At 40.7% G+C, this 22,088-nt stretch overlaps 2 protein-coding genes across 5 annotated transcripts in view; one reads left to right on the top strand and one right to left on the bottom strand.

Annotated features, from left to right (window-relative positions):
- Positions 1-6,084: 6,084 nt before the first annotated feature.
- On the bottom strand, positions 6,085-9,194 carry LOC111864385 (lipid droplet-associated hydrolase). The gene has a single exon (XM_023851605.2). It carries the CDS (start codon positions 8,477-8,479, stop codon positions 7,529-7,531), a length of 951 nt encoding a protein of 316 aa, XP_023707373.1. The 5' UTR covers positions 8,480-9,194; the 3' UTR covers positions 6,085-7,528.
- An 11,797-nt stretch (positions 9,195-20,991) lies between these two features.
- Positions 20,992-22,088, top strand: part of LOC111864377 (protein winged eye) — a 425,251-nt gene continuing 424,154 nt past the window's right edge. For all 4 annotated transcript variants that reach the window (XM_033751485.1, XM_033751481.1, XM_033751482.1 and 1 more), the window contains exon 1: positions 20,992-21,079. The gene's annotated coding sequence lies outside the window, so the exon portion shown is untranslated. The remainder of the gene's footprint in view (positions 21,080-22,088) is intronic.

Genomic DNA, 22,088 nt, shown 5'->3' with positions numbered 1-22,088 from the left:
CATTCCACCAACTGCTCCACAATCACCCTCACCTATCATATGGGGCTGGTACAATAGGCCAGAAGTGGACGCAGTATAAGGGACTTAGCCCACCCCACTAGCTATAAAAAAATTACTCATGGAGCTGAGCCCTTCTTGAGAAGACGGCAATTCTGCAGCTACTCAAGAATTTCCCAGCATTTTATGGAAACCGAAGGTTCATTACCGTGCTCACACTGGTCCCTTTCCTGAGCCAGATCAATCCAATCCATACCATCCTATCCTATCTCTATAAGATCCATTTTAATATTGTCCACCTGCCTACGCCTTGGTCTTCCCAGTCGTCTCTTTCCTTCTGGCTTTCTCACCAATATCCTATATGCATTCTTCTTCTCCCCATTCGTGCTACATGCCCTTCCCACAAGAGCTGATGGTTAATGAGATGAATTCTGTCAACTTCTTCGCATCCTGTTCCTATACGTGTCTTCCATCTACGCCTAGGACTACCAAGTGATCCCTTCAGGTTTTCCGACAAAGATTTATTATGAATTTCTCATTTACCACACCTGCTACATGTCCTGCCCATCTCATCCTCCATGACTTGATCGCCCTATGGCGGAAAGTGCACATTATAAAGTTCTGGCAGTTTCTTCCTGCTTCCTATTTTCTCTTTCTGAAGTCCAAATTTTCTGCTCAGGGCTCGTGTTTTGAAGGGCAGTCCATGGGAGGGGGACGGAGTTTCACACCTATACAAAACAAGAGATAAATCTGTAGTTTTGCTCATTTAAATTTTAATATTCTATTTATTTTAATTCTTATTTAGTTATTTTATGTTATTAGTTTTGTTTATTTTAATTATGTTTTATTCCATTTTTTATTTTTATTTGTTTATTTTAATCTGCACGTTTTGCATGGGTAAAGGTAAGATTGTCCCTGTACCACGCCTTAAACCCTTGCGGGGTAGTGGAGGTACAGCACCACGTATTAACATCAGCACTGTAGATGAAGGCGAGTGATCATCTTCACGTTCCGACCGCTTTACCACGCAGAAACAGCTCGCGGTACTCACTGGGATTGAGAGTGTGTGGGCACCAGAGCCAGTCTGGACGCTGTGGAGAAAACTTCCTGTTCCGGCCGGGAATCAAACCCTGATTCTCCGGTAGCCTAGTTCTTACTGAGCTACGCTGGCTCTCCGTTTTAGATAGGAGACGGAAGACAGTTTACTGTAAAACTGCTACAGACGCTGACGCCTAAGCATAGGTGGGATGGTGTGGACTGGATTCATCTGGCACAGGATAGGGTCCAGTTGTAGGCTCTTGTGAAAGCGGTAATGAACCTTGTGGCTCCATAAAAGGGAGGGATTTTTTTCACTAGCTTAGCTACTGTTAGTTTTTCAGAAGGACTTTGCTCCATTGAGTTAAGAATTTGAGACGTATAGAAATTGCTCCAAGCCACTGTGATAAAAAAAATAAAGCTATCCCTGTAACAGGCCGTGAAGGCCCACAGAGTATTGAGACGTCGAGGCGACCACATTTTCTAGACAATCTGCTCATAGAGTGCTGTGAGGTTGTCAGCCTTACGCGCCGGCCGCCTTTTACCCCCCAAGAAGATTCCTAGTACTCATTTCTGTTAAAGGCAGAGGCATAGTGCGGCTGGATTAGGTCAATTGAAAAAATCANCTCCTTGCCGTCTTTGTCTCTTCCCGTTATACAACACGTGTTTCGGCCTAACTGTTCATCGTCAGGTGTATAACGTGTCTGGTGTGTGTTTTGCTGATGTGTTGGTATACCCTTTTATGCTGTGTGTAGCTTCACAACCAACAAAATATACACCATACACGTGCATAACGGCGTGTTAATCTAAACATAACCTAAAAATATAATATTTTAGAAGCATTTTACATCGAAATTAAAAGCACAACAGCGTGATAACAGAGCAGCAAACAGAAACAAACAAAACAAACTCACGTAGTTTCAGTAGACAAGAGAACTATACCGACCGAGCGACCGCCGCTTGTCGGCGAAGTTATTGCCTCAGGTCAAATTAAACCAAATAATGTAAAAAATAAAAAATGCTCTTTATTTTAAACCAAATTGTAAACAGATACAACTTCAGATATAAACAATATTATGCAAGAAACATACTAACAGCATTTCAAGTAAAATACAATGTATTATACATATATAGACACATACCTGAAGCCACAAGCGTTTTATGCAAGCCGTGTTGTCTCAAACATCATAAAGTGTTAAGTGTCTATCTCTTGACCTTCAAACCAGTGTTTCTCAACCCATAATATACTGCAGAACAGCAATATATCTAAACTCTCCTGCATACATTAAAATTATACAAGATAGATATGTATTAATTTTTATTATAAATCTTATTTTACAGTCTAATGTGCAACTATTTACTAACTTAAAAGTTAGGGCCACGCCACAGCTCAAGCGGTTAGTCGCTGGCTTCCCACAGCTGCGGCCCGGGTTCAATCCCAGCTCTGGTCAAGTGGGATTTGTGGTGGATAAAGTGACGCTGGGGCAGGTTTCCTCCGAGTACTTCGGTTTCCCATGCCAATCTTTATTCCACCAATTGCTCCACAATCACCCTCACCTATCATCTGGGGCTGGTACAATTGGCTAGAAGTGGCCGCAGTACAAGGGACTTAGTCCCACCCCACTAACAATAAAAGAAAACTTAAAAATTTCAAATTTAAAGGTCACAACATGTTTTAGCCGATATGGCCATCATCAGGTGTTAAAATAACTTCTAATTTCCATTAGAAAAAAACGACTGGTTTATTTTCTTTGGTAGTAAAAGTTTCTTGGATCGGTACAAATTCGTACAGAGTGATGTGAGACAAGAGAAACATGGAATACAAGATGCAGACATGAGGTAGAGACAATGTTAGGCAATGATCCAATTATAAACAAAGGCTCAGCTCACTGAAAAACACTGACATTAAATTTCCACATCTCAGATCTTAACCTATAATGTTATCATACAGTCCATCTGTGAACACATGTATATCTGTAAAATACCACTTAATTCTGAAGTACAAAAACATGCTGGTACCCATAAGGTACACCCTAGAAGGCTACACCTGGCTCAGACAGACACATAAGACATGTTAAACAATGTAATCCCCCAGGAAGATTCCTGGCATTCATTTCTGTTAGGGGCTGAGTCGACGACAGGGCCATAGTGCGGCCAGAAGGATTAGGTCAACTGAAAAATCCAGTGACATAATAGGGAATCGAACCCACGACCATGATACCGCGTGGCCCTGATACATTATTCTACTTCAGCTAAAATCATGACTAATCATTAAATTTTTATTTTTTTAATAATTGTTCACTGGATTATATCACAAATGAAATCAAGTATTTACTCTAGGATCTCCATTTTAATTTATAGACTTATTAAATAATATGTGCAGCCTTACTAATTCATTATTCACCATCATTCTATATCATTCAACATTATACAATGTTTGTTAATGACACCATAAAATAAATTCCAAATAAATAAAGCAGAGAGAATAAATAAACTGTGCATACATTTGGAAGGGCCAAAAGGCCAATACAATGTTATTCTCAACCCATGTCATTATCGTCCCAATTGAGACACACTGTAAATACTGTAGTATGAATATTACACATCTGTCCTGGATATAAGTAACTAATTAATTTTTTAAAATTATAATGTGACTTTATGTTCCACTTTGTGTGTGTACTACATAAATTATATCAGATCTGAAGTATTGTGAAGATTATACATTATGCTATTCATAACATTTAATTCAAGTTACACATTATGGTAATTTTTATTTACATAATTTATTCAACACTGCTTTCATAATTACTTATTTCACAGAAAATTATGTGAGCTAAAAATATCACTTTACAGACATTATTCCTGTGAATGAAATGTTACAAAGACAGCAGACCTATTGTGTTTATGTTATGGTGTACAAATTGTTCACAAATCTTAGGAATGTGTAGGGTTTTTTAATACTGACATGGTGACACTATAACATCCTCTTACATTAAACACGTGCACATTGTCACATTGTCTCTAATGTTATCACTAACCACACAAATGTACTAAAATTCATTTTACAAAGCCTTGACAACAAAACAGCATACTCTATCATATAAGAATGTCTGTAACTTGTGAAAACAGTTGCAAAATCTGCAATAATAGTAACTTTTATAAAGTTACTGAATAATTTAATAGCGCATTCATATTAAACATCCTCCGAGAATCACTGCACCAATGGATTAAAAATCCCAGAACAATAAATAGTATTACATATTAAAGGCAACCCAAGTAACTTTAAAATTTACCACAATATTGCTCACCTGCCCACCTCAGAAGTTCATTTCTAAAAACAATACCCAAAGCCTAGCCTTAGAATTTGTTGTGAACAAGTCGTCAAGGTTAAGCTTTCGGTTTTGTTAAAAAAGAAATGTATTTAGGCTTTGGGTTTTACCTGTATAAATAAACTTCTATAATTGGCAGGACTAACATGGCAGACAACATGGCCGCAACTTCTGAAGCTACTTGCGTCACCTGGTAATAAACAAGTATCCAATATATCTTGTTTGAATTAAACAGGTACCAGTATTTTTTTAAGCCCATCACAGCAGCTGCATGGTCTAATGCATGAAATGTCTTTGCTAGCTCAAACACTGGGATTGTGGGTTCAAATCCCATTCAAGGCATCAATGTCTGTCTGCGTTTACTGTGTGTAGGTAGTGGCCTTGCGACGGGCTCATCCCCCGTCCAAGGAGTCCTACCAACTGTTCCAGAATAAAGAACTGAAGTGAAACAAAGTGTTTCACGGATGCCCTGTGCTCCAAGTGGCAGCAACAGGAAGAGGGGTAGATATAATGTCTTTGTAGCCATTATCTGAAAGGGAATACAGTAAACTCCCCTATTAACCAGCATGCATGAGGAGTGGGTTCTGCCAGTTGCATGAAACAAACTTACATACATCCAATACACAATCAAAACAACATATTTTTTGCTTTAGTTCTTACATAGGAGTCTTTCGAGATGATATAGTGAACTGATGGGTGAGCGAATTTGGATATATATACTATAACACAACAGAAATTTAGTTATCCCCTGCTGTAATGACACCTTCATAAGGTGCTGCCAGTGGAAACTGGGAGAACTACTACATGGCAGGTGAACATATGTCCATGGCAAATTTGTTCCTTTATAACTTTACAGAAATGATAAACTTTCTTTGAAATGGGCTGCGCCATAGATCAAGCGGTTAGTCACTGGCTTCCCACCGCGGCGGCCCGGGTTCGATCCCGCGTCTGGTCAAGTGGGATTTGTGGTGGACAAAGTGGCACTGGGATAGATTTTCTCCGAGTACTTCGGTTTCCCCTGCCAATCTTCATTCCACCAATTGCTCCACAATCACCCTCACCTATCATCTGGGGCTGGTACAATAGGCCAGAAGTAGCCGCAGTACATGGGACTTAGTCCCACCCCACTAGCAATAAAAAAAAGAATTATTTGAAATGTTTACCAATTGGATGAGAATTTAGATTCCTGGATACTGGATAAAGGGGAGTTTACTCATATTATCTGGAGGTAAAATTTACCTTCATATCACACAGCTCATTTTAGGTCAACAGTGATATCCTGTTTAACCTACAAGACTACATCACAATAAAACTATGACTTGTAATTCTATGCTATGAAATGGAAGCCCAAAGAAGTATGGTCCAAATTATTAGGCACAATAATAGCTTAAATTGGAATGTAATGGTATTTGAAGTAAAAAGGGTAGTACCACCTTCTGGAATGTGATATCATGCAGTCTGACAACTTAATGAGTTTAAAAAAAGATCTGTGTCCTTTAGTCTGCAAGCAAACTATACCGACCGAGCGACTGCCACTTGTCGACGAAATTAGTGCCAACTTTAGCAGATAGAGGGTGTCGCGTGGTCAGCGCAACGGATCCCCAAGGCCATTAATTTCGGTTTTATAGACCAGAGCCACTATTTCCTTGAAATAGTTCCTCAATTATCCTCACGAGGCTGAGTGGACCCCGTTCCAGACCCACTACTTCTCAGAAAATCTGGTAGCGCCGGGAATCGAACCCGGACCTCTGGATCTTTAGCCAGGAACTCTGACCACTAGACCACAGAGGCGGTCTAAAACTCTTGTATATTTGAAGTAGCAGTCTAGGTAAACTTCTTTGGTCTTAACCCATTAGATCCAGGTTAACAAATAACAATAAGTAGAAAATCCACAACACATGTTGCAATGTGCACAACACCAATGGTGAAACAGGCAGTGTCACATTTGCTGTACCGTAACATAATTATGTGACTGTCAAGTTAACTTACGTCTACTGAGTCATGGGGTTATGCCATAGCAGCCTCATTTATTTAAGAGTAGCTTGAATGGTTGTCATTCGTTTCTTGTTCTAGTCTGGTCTCTTTTTAATCGTTAATTTGGGGGGAAATGACTCTCTCCAAATCCCCATAATCACTAAATGATTGTATATATGGGACGACCAAGCAACAGTAACACCATCAACACCAATAATGTGCATATCCTTTTCATATAAATATGAAATTGTCTAAAATTTCAGAAACTACAAAATGCGGACTTAATAATCTTTGCTCCTCACCAAATATTGTTAGTTATCAAATCACCAAATCAACTGAGATTTTCAGAGCATACAGCACTAATGGGGATGTTTGTAATACATACAAAATTCTGGTCATAAACAGTGGAGGAAATGCCCACTTGAGAGATCAGGCATAGAGAGAAGAATAATAAAAGAGTCATGAAGGAATAGGGAGTAAAAATGTGGACTGGATTCAACTGGCTCAGAATACAAGTCATTGCTAGGCCTTGCAAACATAGTAATGATTATCAGGTTCCAGCTAGCTGAACAATCATCAGCTTCTCAAGAAGAACTCTCCTCCATAGGGTTTGTTAGGGGCATGGAAATATTACTCTGATGTCATATGTAAATAACGCCCCATAATAAATTATATATAGACCTATTTTTATTGGGCATCTGAACTAAAATATTCTTCCTGCCAAACAGTTCTGAATTTAATTCTGAAAAATTCCTTTTTCCTCTCATTTTGGGCTGTTATTTAGTTGTAACTATTGTATTCTCTGTGGTTTATGCAATGTATTAAAAAGTGAATTAAATTATAAAACTAAGTGGGACGTTGTCTCACATAAGTTGTTAAAATTAATAACAAATTGAGCAGTTCCTACCAAAGTTTCTGATATATTAATCAGATTAAGCTGCTTGTTATATGTACTTGGTCTTTTCACTGAAAATGTAAAAATTATATTTGAATGAACCATGTTTAGTGTTATACAACTGCCTCTATTCATACAGTGGCTAATAATGTATATCCTATACTCGCAAATAAACAAAAGAGAGCATATCAAACTAGAAACGAAAGCCATATTACTAATAAATTCATTTTTATAAACATTAGTTAAACCAAGCACCATGCAACATGTTCATATAACTCATAGTCTACAATGTACCTTTTTATGGCCTGAACTGTGTTAATGATTTCTGTAGATGCTCTTTAATTAAATCTAATAAAATATCTGCCATCTCACTGTTGTAACGTAAAACAAAAGCATGATCGATTCGCTTTTCACATACCATACACTTTATTTGTGGGTTTTTCTGTGCCATATCTTTCCAATACTCCAACGGCACCCAACCATCTGTAGTACCATAATACAGAAATAACAAATCACTCAGATCTCTCAAACTTTCATTATCCAGTTCTTTAACTTTCTCCATTTCATCCATTGCTAGGAAAAAAACGTTTCCTAAAACTGTAGGGTTCATCAGTTTCATTGTTGGCGCCACGTGACATGTTGGAATCCTTCTCAACATAAAATGCACAGAGAGTAAGAATTTCTTGACAAAGACCGGAAAAAAGGTAAAAATCCAAACCAAGTATAAAATAACTGGCACAATATGTTTTACAACACCAGTCATCAATTTCCCGTTCGGTGACTCTGCCATACGTTCTATTGTTGGAAACAACAGATACGCTTTCAAGACCCTTGACCTCACGTCACTGTTTTTAAGAATGTCTAATATCATCTTAGCACCAATTGAATGCCCTACAAGAATTATCTTCACATTCTCTGGTACATATTTCTCAATAAATGCTAATTTATGTTCGACCTGACCTTCTAAATTGTAGAGCTCCGGATTTTGTTTTAAAGGTGGCAGGCTGTGTGGTGATGTTGGCGGTGGCAGTACTTGGCCAGCAAGAGAGACAGCCCACACTGGAACACCAAGGCGATTGTGTAACTCTGTTAGGAATGCATTGTAATAACCAGTCAATCCAGGATTGCCCGGAATAAGTAACACGATTTCCTTATGATCTGCATTTAATTCATCTTCGACCCAGCCTCCCCAGGTGATGACATGAGTTGGTACACCATTGACGCTCACAAAGCCCTCTTTACCGGCCATGGTTCGTAAACAATAAAGAATTAAGCGTTGAAACACATAAATACAAGATCAGCAAGCAACGTCTGACGTCTGGCCGCACACATATACACTACCACCATTGACGTAAAGCACGCGTCACACAGACTGCTACCAATTCCAAGCGTCTGTAGTCGACAGTTCGATTTTAGCACCTGAATGATAGGTTGGGAATATTTTTATGACGTCAAGGTACATGCTGCCATCTATTCAACAACTTTAGGAAACGGTAATGATTGCTGCTAGGAGCTCAGTCGATAAGAGGGATAACTATCAGTTCTACATAAGATATTTCAGCCGTTATACTTGAAGTTAATACACACTAAGCAATCTTCCCGATAACACCTGAGCCTCTGATTATGGCCCTGTAGGGTTGAAACATGTAAAGCATATTTTAGCCAATAAATAATTTTTTTTAATTGCTACACCTTATACTTTATGGTTTTTTCATTAATTAATTTTAATGGATAATTACTGTTTAACTTATAATCTCTCTAACTCCCACACCCCAGTCTCAACACAGCAATGATTATTTATGCAACACTGGTACTGTGCTACATTTCAGAGTAAAAATGAGTGTATGTGTATGTGTGTATTCAGTGTCACCTCAATTTTAGCTATCAGGAGAAATTTTTCAGCAGTTATTTCCGTCTAACTTAATATAAATCATTTTATTAAAATGCGCTGGTCCATTTTAAATTATGTCATAAGCAGTAAATCGTAATATTTTTTTGAGGTTCGGAAAACTTGAATTAAAATCATGAAATGTTTCATTATTTTGATGCCTTCCCTGATGATGGGTGGATGGATGTTAGGTCCAAATATTGGCTACGACTTCTGTTCTGCAGAATTTGGTGCTATGTTTCGTACTTGTCTGCTGCTGGTTCCCCAGTCTGATGTCTCAGATTCAGTGTTCAAGACTAGCTGAACACTGCAGAGACAAACTGCAATATCGGATTTGCAATAGTGCAGAGGTCATAGACAATATGCAGACCAACTATCACTGCATCATCAGGGAACCCATCAAAATAACAGATCACCACCATAACAACTGTGGGGATGGAGACAGGCTAAGAGAAGACTAATTTCGTCCTCTTTCCCTCAATTTATCTCTCAACTGTCTTCACTGAAAAACTGCTGAACTTCATCCGATGAGTATACAGTGAGCACTAAAACCACATGCCAAACAAGATTATCCCTAAACTGGCTCACTAATTGAACCACATGAAGTTCACAATATGATCATGAGATATCACTAACCACCTACTTCTAAATAAAATTTTCAGAAAAGATAGTTCACTTTATTGGACCCTGTGGTCAAAAGTAGCTTAACAAAAGTATATACTGTAACCCATTTACAAAACCACTGTTATCAGAACACATTAGCAAACATCTAAATATGGTTTTCAAGTCACTTCAAAGTATAACCCATGTGTAACATGAAAAAGACACTGGGAAAGTTCAGATATTAAATATTATTCACATAGTGACTTCATGAAATTTGCTGTAAATATCAAAACATGCAATAAATAAAAATAAGTTATGATAATAAAATAATTATGAAATGTGATTGACTAAATTCCTTGGCATACAAATTGATAAAAATGGAACTGAGAAACAAAAGTTGAATATATTATCCATAAACTAAGCTCAACGTTTTTTGTTATGAGGACAGTCACATTCAAGAAAATAATACTGTAAATAAAGTTAATTGCTGTGCTTATTTCCATTCCCTCATGTCATATGGAGCAGTCTTCTACGAAAATTCAGTAGGTATTAGAAAGAATCTCTCTGTGGAGAATTGTTTATGAAAATTAGTATCCTTCACCTTGCGTCCAGAAAATTTTTAATATTATTATAGTCATTCACTGTGGACAATATCAAGAGGTTTCAAATAGATTCAGATATACACAATATGAACAAAAGGAATAAATGTGACCTCCATATGCTAAATCCAAACATGATTAGACGCTAAAAAAGAGTATGCAATACAGGAATTAATTTACTTACTAATACTGTTAAAAGTATAAATGTGATTTAAGAGAATTTAAGCCATTGTCGTCCTCTTCTACTCTCTAGAAGAATTTACGTACTTANTTTGTCCATCACCTGGTATTCTGAAAAGTAGAAACACAGCGTTATGGAAACTGGGTCTGTTTCTGTCCACAGATAAGGGGGAGGCAACAGATGTAGTGAATCTGACATGGCTTGTCCACTAATTGAGGTTAGGTCTTTCTAAGATACCTAATAGAGTAGGTGTCTCCTGGACTGGATTTTATCAAGTAATTCTCCTCTGAAGTCTCTACAGCATTTAGTTTCTCAGTTATTTTGTTAGGTTTCTGTTAATGATCCACCAATTATCCCATTCCTTTCATATATCATTTATGATAACTTCTCATAAAATTCTTGTTTTTTTTTCTCTGAATTTCCTGTTTGCTTTCTTGTATATATTGTCACAAATTTTTGAGAATAATTTTCTTTCTTAAACACAAAAATATTTCATACATTTCTGAATGATACCCTTTCCTTTAGTGTACATTTCATTTATCTATTATTATTTTCCCCTTTTTGGTTTTTGGTTCCACACTTACTGCCTGTCCATAGGATGGCTTACTCCTCCAAGTTTTGGCAACATTTTGTGTTATTAAAACTGGAAATTCCTAAACTTAGGCTGTGATTTCCTTTGTTGTTGTGGTGTACTGTTGTTTGCACATTGTCCTTGTTTGGCCTCTCTGTCCTTCGTCTGGTATGCTTCGTTTGTTTGCTCACCTAGTTTAACCTATTCCTCTATTTGCTGTATCATGTCCCACCAACTCTCCCTCTGTGATGTGCTGTGAAGTGCAGCAGTGATGGGTAATGGTGGTAGAGACAGTGTGTCACTGTGGTAATAATTATATGAATGAGGTAGGTGGAAGATTATGAGGGAAGTAGCCTGTTTATTGCAGCTGATGCTCAAATTTTGACACTTCAGAAGCCACCATGATTTGTAATGCACACATAATCACGTTTATTGTTCTTGTGAATTTATCTATTGCTTGCACCTCTTATAATTTAATTTCCAGTGACTTCTTCTGTTTAGAAAGATAATTCATGTCACCATATTCTATATAGAATAACACTTTATAGCAATAATAAATGGTTTAATGTAATGAAATTTATATTACTGTTATGGAGTTTATATCAAAATTGTTGTTTGACTGAGTGCCTGACCAGAATTTGATTCTAAAAACCTCGTGGTTCCGCAAAGTAAAATTTTTACATTTGACTAGAAAACAAGCAAGTAGTGGGCTAACATCAGTTAAGGCAAAGTGAAAATGTAATTTCATGAAGCTTGTTACATCCACCTATATTAATTTAAGGTCATTTGAATACATGAACCCTCGAATTTAAAGGCAAAGTAAAGGTTTAGGAGGTTGTCAAGACAAGACAAGACAAAACAAGACAAGACATTTTTACTGTGTCTCTGTGTAAAGACCCAAAGCCTACATCAAGTAGCATGGATGTGGTGATCATCCTGATGCAGTGCAGTGGTGACAGCAGAATGCAGTTCTGCATAGTTGCCTCATGACTAAGCGAGACCCTGCCATCTACAGACACGATGGAAGTGATTCACTGTTGCAAGGAAAGGTGATTATCTCATGTTCTGGGATGTGATGCCATCTGCCACCTTGTTGTGTGGGAAATCCCTGGCATAAGGCATTGCTGGAGTACTTTACTTACTTATTTACTTATGGAGCTGAGCCCTTCTTGAGGAGCCGCCAAATCTGCAGCTACTCAAGAATTTCCCAGCATTTCACGGAACCTGAAGGTTCATTACCATGTTCACAAGAGCCCTCCACTGGTCCCTATCCTTAGCCAGACCAAATACCTGTGAAGTTTCTGTGAGAGGTCATTGTTTCAGCATTTTAAAATAACTGCCCCCCATGCACAAAAGGTTTAAATAGAAGTTTCCTTGTTGGAGCCTATAGTTAGGGAGGCTGTACTGGGAAACCAGAAAACTATCAAATAAGGTCAAGAGGGCCAGAGTGTCTCCTGACTGGGAATCCTGTATTGTGGCTCAGAAGAGTTACAAAAGGTCTGTTAGACAATCTGAGACATTTTGAGGTTCTTATGTCAGAATAGCAATTAGATTCTGAATGCAAGGAGACTTACAAATTTATCACTGGAGACTCAGATGCAGTTTAAGAGTTTACAGTGCCCTAGGCCAGTGTTCAGTCCTGTGCCCCAGGGCACTGAAAAATATTTGGGGTTGTGGGTGTGTTAGATACATTAGTATGTATTAGAACCAATGAAGAGATTGGGTAGAACACACATTGTTTCTGTTATGCCTAAAAGCCTTATAGACCCTCAACCCTACCATGCTAGACAAGTTGCTTGCCTGCCTCATGCAGGACCCCATAAGCTGTGGGGCCCTAGGCCATGATCTTTTGCCTTAATTTGTCCTTGCAAAACCCCCCAGAGTCACATACTTTCTTCTGAAGAATATACTTGTACATCCTCAGAAGAGGAGGAATTAAAGCTTATGTTGGAGTCTCATTTTCCTAGTTCTGGAGTGATAACTGAAGATAACATTTTTCTGAAGTTTTCATCTGGGCTTTTAAGTTGACAGACCAGAAGTGCGCACTGGCTTCATGAGCAGTGTCCCATAGCTGGAAACTTCTTACCTAAACTTAAAGGTTAGGTGGGCAGTTTGTAGCTATACAAATTCCTGGGAGAGGACGACATTTTCCCTGCTGTTCTACAAGAGGACCAGGAGGTTATCCATCATTGGCGTAGTGATGAAGATACTTAGAGATCATATTTCCATCGAATATATCCCTTTATCCTGGAAGTTTGCAAGAGTTCTCGCCACACTTAAGTCTGGGTGGCAAAACTAGTCATGTTCACGTGAAATACTTCCATTTTATCAGTCTCACATCCTTGTTTTTGTAAGAGCACTGGAGAATTTGGTGTACAGACATGCAGGAGAGATATCCTCTGCATATCTATGGCGACTGACAACTCTTCACAGGCTCGAAGACTGGCGTTTCTGGACACCAAAAGCGTGCTTCTGAGTCCATATGCAGAACAGTAGAAGATTATGGCGTGGAGTAAGGAATTGCGGCGCTTGCAGATGGCAGGTTGTGATGGCCCAAAAATGGGCTGAATTGCCCAAGGAAGAAGGGCCAAATTCAGGCGCTCCCCCCCCCCGCCCTCCACAATTTATGGAACACTACCAAATTAAAAAAATAGGGGGATATACAAAATAGTAACACATAAATGAATTTGTTGCAACGAAATGTTCTTCTATCCAAAATACTCAAAGATTATCAGTAAAATGGATTTAAATACTGTCACATGCAGGGAGGTACGCGTGACTAAAACAACGGGTTCTAGATCGGATGATTGGATTTACTGGCACTTCTGATATCAGTTCGCTTAATCATAGTCAATTATGGCGCTATCGCTATTCTACGCACTTTCAAGTTCACCGTTACACACGCACTAGGAATCTCCGTCTTCAGTAGTCGTATCCTGGCAACGGCTCTCATCACAGGAACTAGCACTTCAAATCACTACGAAGTCTTCAACCACTCTGTACTCCTCTGTCCTAATCTGTACTTAACTAATCTTCGCAATTTACTAAGGACACGCTCCATTCTTGTCCTTGTGCTCTCACCTGCCCTGTAGCTTCTACTACTCCAAAGTCAGAGTCAAAGTCACATTGCGACTGACGGTCAGTCAGTCAGTCAGTCAGTCAGTCAGTCAGTCAATCAATAAGTCTTGGTGTCTCGCCCAGTCTGAGACTCATGATCAGATATTTATTACTGTTTGACACTTACAGTCATGTTTTTATGTGGTGCCCACTCTGACGAGAGGACGGGTCTATCTTTTGTATATGCTGCTGGTCCTTACCAGCGCAGTCTCTCTCGGGTCTGAGTCCCTTTGGACTCGCGGCCATATTTTACTGTCTCAGATCTGAGACTTCCCTTTTCCGACTCGCAGAGTCACGACCCCGTCACCACACGGCGGTTAACTACTCCAAACGACCTTCGTTGTCCCCTGTAAACATTCGGCAAGCACAACGCACAGAAAACACAGCCCCTCTATTGTTGTGTGACGTCACTGCCTACGCGGAAATGTGTTTACTGAGTCGTTGTATTGTGTATATCGCGCCGTTGCCTAGCTATACACGTTACAATACCTTACATATAAACTTCTTAGCAAATTTTTGGCTGTTTCGGTCTTCTGATACATCGTGAGGGTGTTCACGAAAGGAGTACATGTACACCAAGAAGTTAAGAGTCCATCATCAGGGTGTCATCGGCCTCTGATTTCATTAGGCGTTCAGAGAATGCGATAGTGAAAAGAAGAATGTGGCAGAGAGTCGTCAGATAATAAAACGAATAGAAACGACATTAGGAATGTTACTACATTGGACATCAGAATAATTGTAAACAGAAAGAGAAGTAGATAATGGGAAAGATAGGCAGGTCAAGGTCGTAAAGAAGAAAGGGGGCAGTAATCGCTAATGAGAGAGAGATGTGAGAGGGTTCTCTCTGTTGTTGCTTTCATCTTATTGCCGAGAAATTCCCTCCCTCCTTCCCTCCCACCCATTAGACTCACCTGTATCCGATCTCTCGTTTTCCTCGACCAAAATACCAAAGACGGATAACAATTTCCATGAAGGCTGCCTAATCTTACCCATATAACTGCAGATCTGTTTCGTGCACGCTGTCCGTGTGTAAAGCACCGCCTCTGTGGTCTAGTGGTCAGAGTTCCTGGCTACAGATCCAAAGGTTCCAGGTTCGATTTCCGGTACTATCAAATTTTCTGAGAAGTGGGTCTGGAACGGGGTTCGCTCAGCCTCGTGAGGATAATTGGGGAGCTATTTCAAGGAAATAGCGGCTCCGGTCTAGAAAATCTTATTAACGGCCTTGGGGATTCGTTACGCTGAACGCGCGACTCCCTCTATCCGCTAAAATTGGCACTAACTTCGCCGACAAGCGACGGTCGCTCGGTCGGTATAGTTCGCTTGCGGGCTCAAGCCACGGAGTTTGTTTTTGTTTGTCTGTGTGTAAACAACATGGCAATAATGCACTAAAATTTTCTCGGTTGAACAGTCTTGTCAATGTTGAACTGAAAACCAATGTTTCAAAGGTCTCCTCTGTGTCCATCATCAGGGTCGATGTGGTGATGACCGTATGTCTCTAATATTCATAGCAGTTTGTCGAATCGACGCCTCTTCCTATTGGTAGGAGGGCGTAGCCAGTCTGCCCGGATACCCACAGCCGTTAATTTCGGTTTTCTAGACCGGAGCCGCTATTTCCTTGAAATAGCTCCTCAATTATCCTCACGAGGCTGAGTGGACCCCGTTCCGGACCCACTACTTCTCAGAAAATCTCGTAGCCCGCCGAACCCGGGACCTCTGAATCTGCAACCAGGAACTCTGACCACTAGACCACAGAGGCGGTCAACACACACATTTTCTATAGCCATAAGGACTTCGTAAACGTATGGAGTTTGTAGCGAAGACACAATCAGAAAGAGATTCGAAATATTCTGGTAGAATAACATTCTCAATTCAACGTCACGGTGATACGACCATTCCGCTTTTGAACTTTGAAATCAGTGGACCAAAACGTAAAGTAAACAATGACGCCTCACACGATTAGTTCTCGTGGGATATGGACAAGGGTGGAAATGTCTTTTCAGAACTGGGCAGACACTCGAGACCAATAGAAAAGCCCGAGGAGTGGCAAACACATAACGTAAATTGTTATAACGAGACTTCGAGAATTCATTCCCACACATGTCGTTCTAACTCACAGAGAAGATCCGTAGTGACGTGACGGATTCTTCGTGCGTTTTCATAAATTTTCACTCTCGAGTGTTGTTTACATTTCCTACAGAACGGATAATACTTTGTAAGATGAGGCACCGACTAAATAATTAACATTAATATTACTACATTTACATCACGAGCCTCCAATAAGAGTTTATATATACACAAAATATAGAATACTCCAATTTGTCCTTGGGAACACAACTAAATCACAGAAACCAACGACTGACTCGATGACGCAAACATCACTCGAAAAATGTTACTCTTGTTTTATATTATAACTTTTTTCCCCCCCCCCCTGTGGCGCTACAGCTCCAATTTGGGCCTAGGCCTACCTCCATGAAACTCTCCGTTTCACTTCGGTTTACTAGATCTTACGCATTCGGTAGGACTCCTTGGGCGGGTGATCAGCTCGTCGCAAGGCCTCTACCTGTACACAAACACAGAAAAACTCACAAAAACATCCATGCCCTGAGTGGGATCCGAACCCACGATCCCGGCTTCCGAGCGAGCGAAGACAGTGCATGCCTTAGACCGCTCGGCTACCCTAACCGGCGATATTATAACTTTAGTTTTATATAATCTAATTTATTGTATTTTTCGCCAAGTATTTTTTAAATTACTATTATTGTATCCAATTTTACTAGTACTGCAGTTCGGTGGTGTATATATGTTAGCCATGTATTTATTTGCCTGATGATGGTTTTTAATAGCCGAAACATGTAGCAGAGCCAGACTTGGCACTGACCTCAATATAGTTGTGTTGTGACGGTTTTAATAAAGAAATCGTATATTACTACACAACAAGATGCATGAAATGAAAAAAATACACAATTTTGACTCTTCGCCAATTTGAGCAAATATTATAACAATTATTTAATCATTATACAGAGCTGTGACTTATTTCCAGTCTGAGTTAAGTATATAGCATAACATTGAACAGTTACTGCATGTGAATACAAAGGGAATAGTTCTGTTACGTGTACACTGTACAATCGTACTTAAATTATTGTTAATATTGTGTAAGATTTCAGGTTTTCACGGCGGTGACTATGAAGAATGCAGTCTTCTAGGATGTGGCGCCGTGTAGATCTTGTATTAACCGACGTTTCGGAGGAATCTAACGCCTCCATTTCAGTCTGCAGTCACCTACTCAAGAGGTTTCTCTCGCGGATTTTTCTACCCTGAAAATGGAGGCGATACGTTCGTCCGAAACTTCGGTTCACACTGCGCCACATCCCAGAAGACGACATTCTTTATTGTTAACGCTGTTCAAAAAATATTACCCTGTACTATTCCCACTGTGAGTGACATTTCCCGTTTTACAAACCCCGTGGCCTGTAGTCCGCAAGCGAAATATACCGACCGAGCGACCGCCGCTTGTCGGCGAAGTTAGTGCCAACTATAGCGGATAGAGGGTGTCGCGTGGTCAGTGCTACGGATCCCCACGGCCGTTAATCTTGGTTTTATAAACCGGAGCCGCTATTTCCTTGATATAACTCTTCAATTATACTCACCAGGCTGAGTGGACCCCGTTCCAGACTCACTACTCAGAAAATCTGGTAACTCCGGGAATCGAACCCGGGACCTCCGGGTCTGTAGCCAGGAACTCTGACCACTAGACTACAGAGGCGGTCCGTTTTACGATTACCACAGTGAAATCAGAGGGGAACCCTGCACTGAAGCAAATGTCGGATACTAACAATAAATGCATTTTTAAAGCTTCATATCTTCCTCCCCATTCCACCGTCCTTGTTATGTACCTCGGCTGCTGCAACTGATGACGTAACCAGGGATAGTTCCTCTTTATCGACTACCTAACCCTGGTTTCCTCCTTCCCCCTCCTAACCTCCGCCAACGTGGCCACGAGCTGCATTCATCTCCCGCCCCCACTTCACCTCTCTTTGTCTCAGACCACCCTCTCTCACTCGTGTTCCTCAAGGCCAAGGTCAAACAACTTCAGTCCCAAAGATACTCTCACTTAACTGTCCGTGCGACGCCCGCATCGATTTCAGTACGGGGCGCCAGGAACGGTGCGTGACGGCCGTACTTTATTTTTCCACTTTGTCCTTAAAGAGAGATAGAGTCATCTTCATGCTCGGTTGTACAGTTTTGGCAATAAACTTTGCCTCGTATCTTTTAATGCTAGCTTCTTACGAAAATTGTAGTTAACGCGAATTTATTTGGACGTTAATTTGAATAAATGCCTTATATTTTGGGTGGATAATATTAAAATAGATCTTAGAGAGACAGGATGGAATGGTATGGATGGGACTGATCTGGCTCAGGATAGTGACCAGTAAACACGGTAATGAGCCTTCGGGTTCCATAAAATATGAAATTCTTGAGTAGCTGCAGAATTGGCGGTTCATCAAGAAGGGCTCAGCTCCATGTGTAAGTAAGTATACCTTATATTTTAATATTTCGGGAATTAAAAATGGTTATATATACCGCCACCGCTGCTGAGGGTTTCCTCCAGTACCACCAGGGAGCAGCTGCATATAGCGATACAAAATGGCGCACGCCCCTAATAATGAAGCATCGATCCAACTGGCAGTGCCGCTTTGCATGTTTTCTTTCGCTGTCACACAAATTAATCTTGGTCATTGTAACAGTTAATTCTGTGTGTTAATTTGAGCAGTCTTCTGTCTTGGGTTGGCTCTTTCATCGCTTAGAGATCAAATCAGATCCTGGATTCTGGTCCCGGGAACTTAATTAAATAAAAAGGCTGATCTCTACTTCATGCAGTTAGCTAGACGCTATATGGGCCTGTGTAACAGGCCAGCCTTATAAACTATATACCAACTGTCTAAAAGTGAAGTGATGGAAAATCTGTGTGTATACCAAGCCCTAGTCCAATTCGTTTAGCAAATTCATTAAAGCGGTAAAGAGTTGTACTTCTATTCGTCATATAAAACAAAACAACAACAACAAAAAACTCCTTGGCTCGAATCTGCCAGCGAACTATACCGACTGAGCGACCGCCGCTTGTTGGAGGAGTTTTTTCTATTAATTTAGCTTAGTGGGGGGGTGGGGGGTGGAGTCCAACTGGGTGCACTCGGCACGGCGGCCACTGATTGGCCTATTGTAGCCTGCCCCGGGTGATTATGATGATGGAGAATTTGTTGGAATGAAGATTGGCAGGGGAAACCGAAGTACTCGGAGAAAACCCGCACCAACGCCACTTTGTTCCACCACAAATCCCACTTGACCAGACCCGGGATCGAACCTGGGCCGCTGTGGTGGGAAGCTAGCGGCTAACCGCTGTCAGCGAAGTTAGTACTAACCGCCTCTATGGTCTAGTGGTCAGAGTTTCTTCCTACAGATCCGGAGGTCCCGGATTCGATTCTCGGCGCTACCAGATTTTCTGAGAAGTAGTGGAACGGTGTCCACTCAGCCTCGTGAGGATAATTGAGGAACAATTTCAAGGAAATAGCGGCTCATGTCTAGAGAACCGAGATTAACGGCCGTAGGGATTCGTTACCCTGACCACGCGACACCCTCTCTCCGCTAAAGGTGGCAGTATTCGTCACATGCCGGGTTAAGATGTAGGCTGAGATAACATCTCTAATGACTGGGTTGTTTCCCACATTCCCTCTCAGGCAAAATGCTGGTTTAATACTCTATTTATACCACTACTGATTCCTTCTGCTTCTTTTTCTACCCATTGTTTTTTCATTTGTACCATTCGACGCTGTAGTCTGACATGTTTGCAGCATCCATATACAGGTGTCCCAGGAGGAAGGGTCAATATTCTGGGAGGTCACAGTATCGGTCATTCTAAGCAAAAAAGTGTACATGTAAATGTGTCCTATTCCGAACGGTTTCCCAGATAGAGCCATCTCACTGTACAGTTCCAAAATTCAGAATTACTGGGTTTTTGGACTTTCTCCATCGTCCGGTATACAACAAAACAAACTCTGTGGCTTGAGTCCGCAAGCGAACTATACCGACCGAGCGACCGCCGCTTGTCGGCGAAGTTAGTGCCATCTTTACGAAGAAACAGAAAACATAGCGTTTCGGAAACTGGGTATGTTTCCTTTCTCAAGTGAGGGGGGGGGGGAAGGCACCTGCTCAGTTGGGGTTCTTAGAAAGAGCTAACTTCAGTCACTGTCGTAAATTGACACTGATTAATTCTAGCCAAAATCAAAGTCAAATTTACTTTACGACCCTACCGGAACCCGAACTCTGACCCGTCCAGCCCGTATCCAGTCCCTGTATCAACTACGCTATCTGCCCCACTATATATAAATATATGACAGAAGGTTTTAATTCTGAAGCTGGAAGCAGCACGTTCATCCGAAACAGCGGCAACTGTCTACCAGGCTACACGGTGTTAAACTCGAGATTACAGCATTCTTGCTCTTCTTCTTGTACCGTTTTTATTTTTAATGCAACGAGTTCCCACCCTGAAGATGGAGGCAACAGGTTCCTCCGAATCGTCGGCAACGATCTACCAGACTGCACAGCGTAATTTCTCAGAAACCAATCGTAATCTTTTTAGCGCGAGAAGACAGTGAAAACGACAGAATGACAAGTCTTCAAGACTGACGACAGACGTCGCGAACTTCAGTAGACTGAACTGCGCATTCTGTCTTCCTCCTGCTCCGTCACCTTGGGGGGTGTCCGTCTTCTTCTGTCTAACCCAGTCAGTTGTGCACAAGGAGTGAAACTGTGGTGTCGGTCAGATTGGGTGCGCGAACTTATGCATCGTTCGCCGGCAGTTACAAGTTCACCGTGAGTTAATACATAACAGGCCGGTATGATACATATTTCTCTCTGTCGGGTTATATTAGAAACTGATTACTACTTGAAGAAAGCAGTTTTCTGAGATGTGGTGTTAACACATGGTGGTGTTCTACACGGTGCCACATCCCAGAAGACTGCCTTCTTCATAGTCACCGCCGTGAAAACCTCAAATCTTACATTGATTACTACTTAATTACTTATTTCGTAATTTTAAACCGTGCTCTTACGCTAGCTTGTTTTGCGGTTAATAAATTTACGTAGTTTGTTTAAATGGGTGAAGACAATGAGCATATCCTTCGTGAAATGGGGCATTTCGTGGTGAGAAAGTTTGGGCAAAACGCAACGCCCACCAATACATATCCCCATGTATTGAAGTTACAATTCACACGCGACAGATTACGTATATTCATTGTGTGGCACATATTTTCAGTTTTCTGCTCTTTTTAATCTACGTTTCTTCCTTAAAATGAGAAGACTTATTTTTGTTTGTGTCCGTCCCCCCTATTTCAAGTTTAAATAAGTGAAGCGATTTTTATTAAATTAGTACCGGTTCTTGTCAAGTGGGATCTGTGGCGGACAAAGTGGCGCTGGGGTAGGTTTTCTCCGAGTACTTCGGTTTCCCCTGCCAATCTTTATTCCACCAAATTCTCCATCATCATAATCACCCGGGACAGGTACAGTAGGCCAATCAGTGGCCGCCGTGCGGAGTGGACCTAACTGGACTCCACCCCCTCCCCCCACTATGCGGAAAAAAGAAAACTATGGTAAAGGCCAATTTCCTTTCAAACCAAGCTCAATTTCAGTCAAATCAATAATAATTATAATAAGAATAACACAATCTCTCTACGTGTACTTTTTGTGTTACATTTTATTAATATAAATTGAAAAGGTAAAGTTATCCCAGTAACAGGCCGTGGAGGCCAGAGGGTTCTGAGGTGTCGAGGCTCCCACATTTTCTAGACAATCGGCTCACAGATGGCGGTGAGGTTGTCAGCCTTAAGCACCGGCCGCCCTTCCCCC

This window comes from Cryptotermes secundus, unplaced genomic scaffold (assembly GCF_002891405.2).
Source record: "Cryptotermes secundus unplaced genomic scaffold, Csec_1.0 scaffold83, whole genome shotgun sequence".
In the NCBI taxonomy this organism is placed as follows: Eukaryota; Metazoa; Arthropoda; class Insecta; order Blattodea; family Kalotermitidae; genus Cryptotermes; species Cryptotermes secundus.
This window is presented reverse-complemented; position numbering and strand designations above follow the sequence as displayed.

Bases quoted from the DNA above. Each gene is read 5' to 3' on its own strand.
- LOC111864385 (XM_023851605.2), bottom strand. From the start codon at position 8,479: ATGGCCGGTAAAGAGGGCTTTGTGAGCGTCAATGGTGTACCAACTCAT.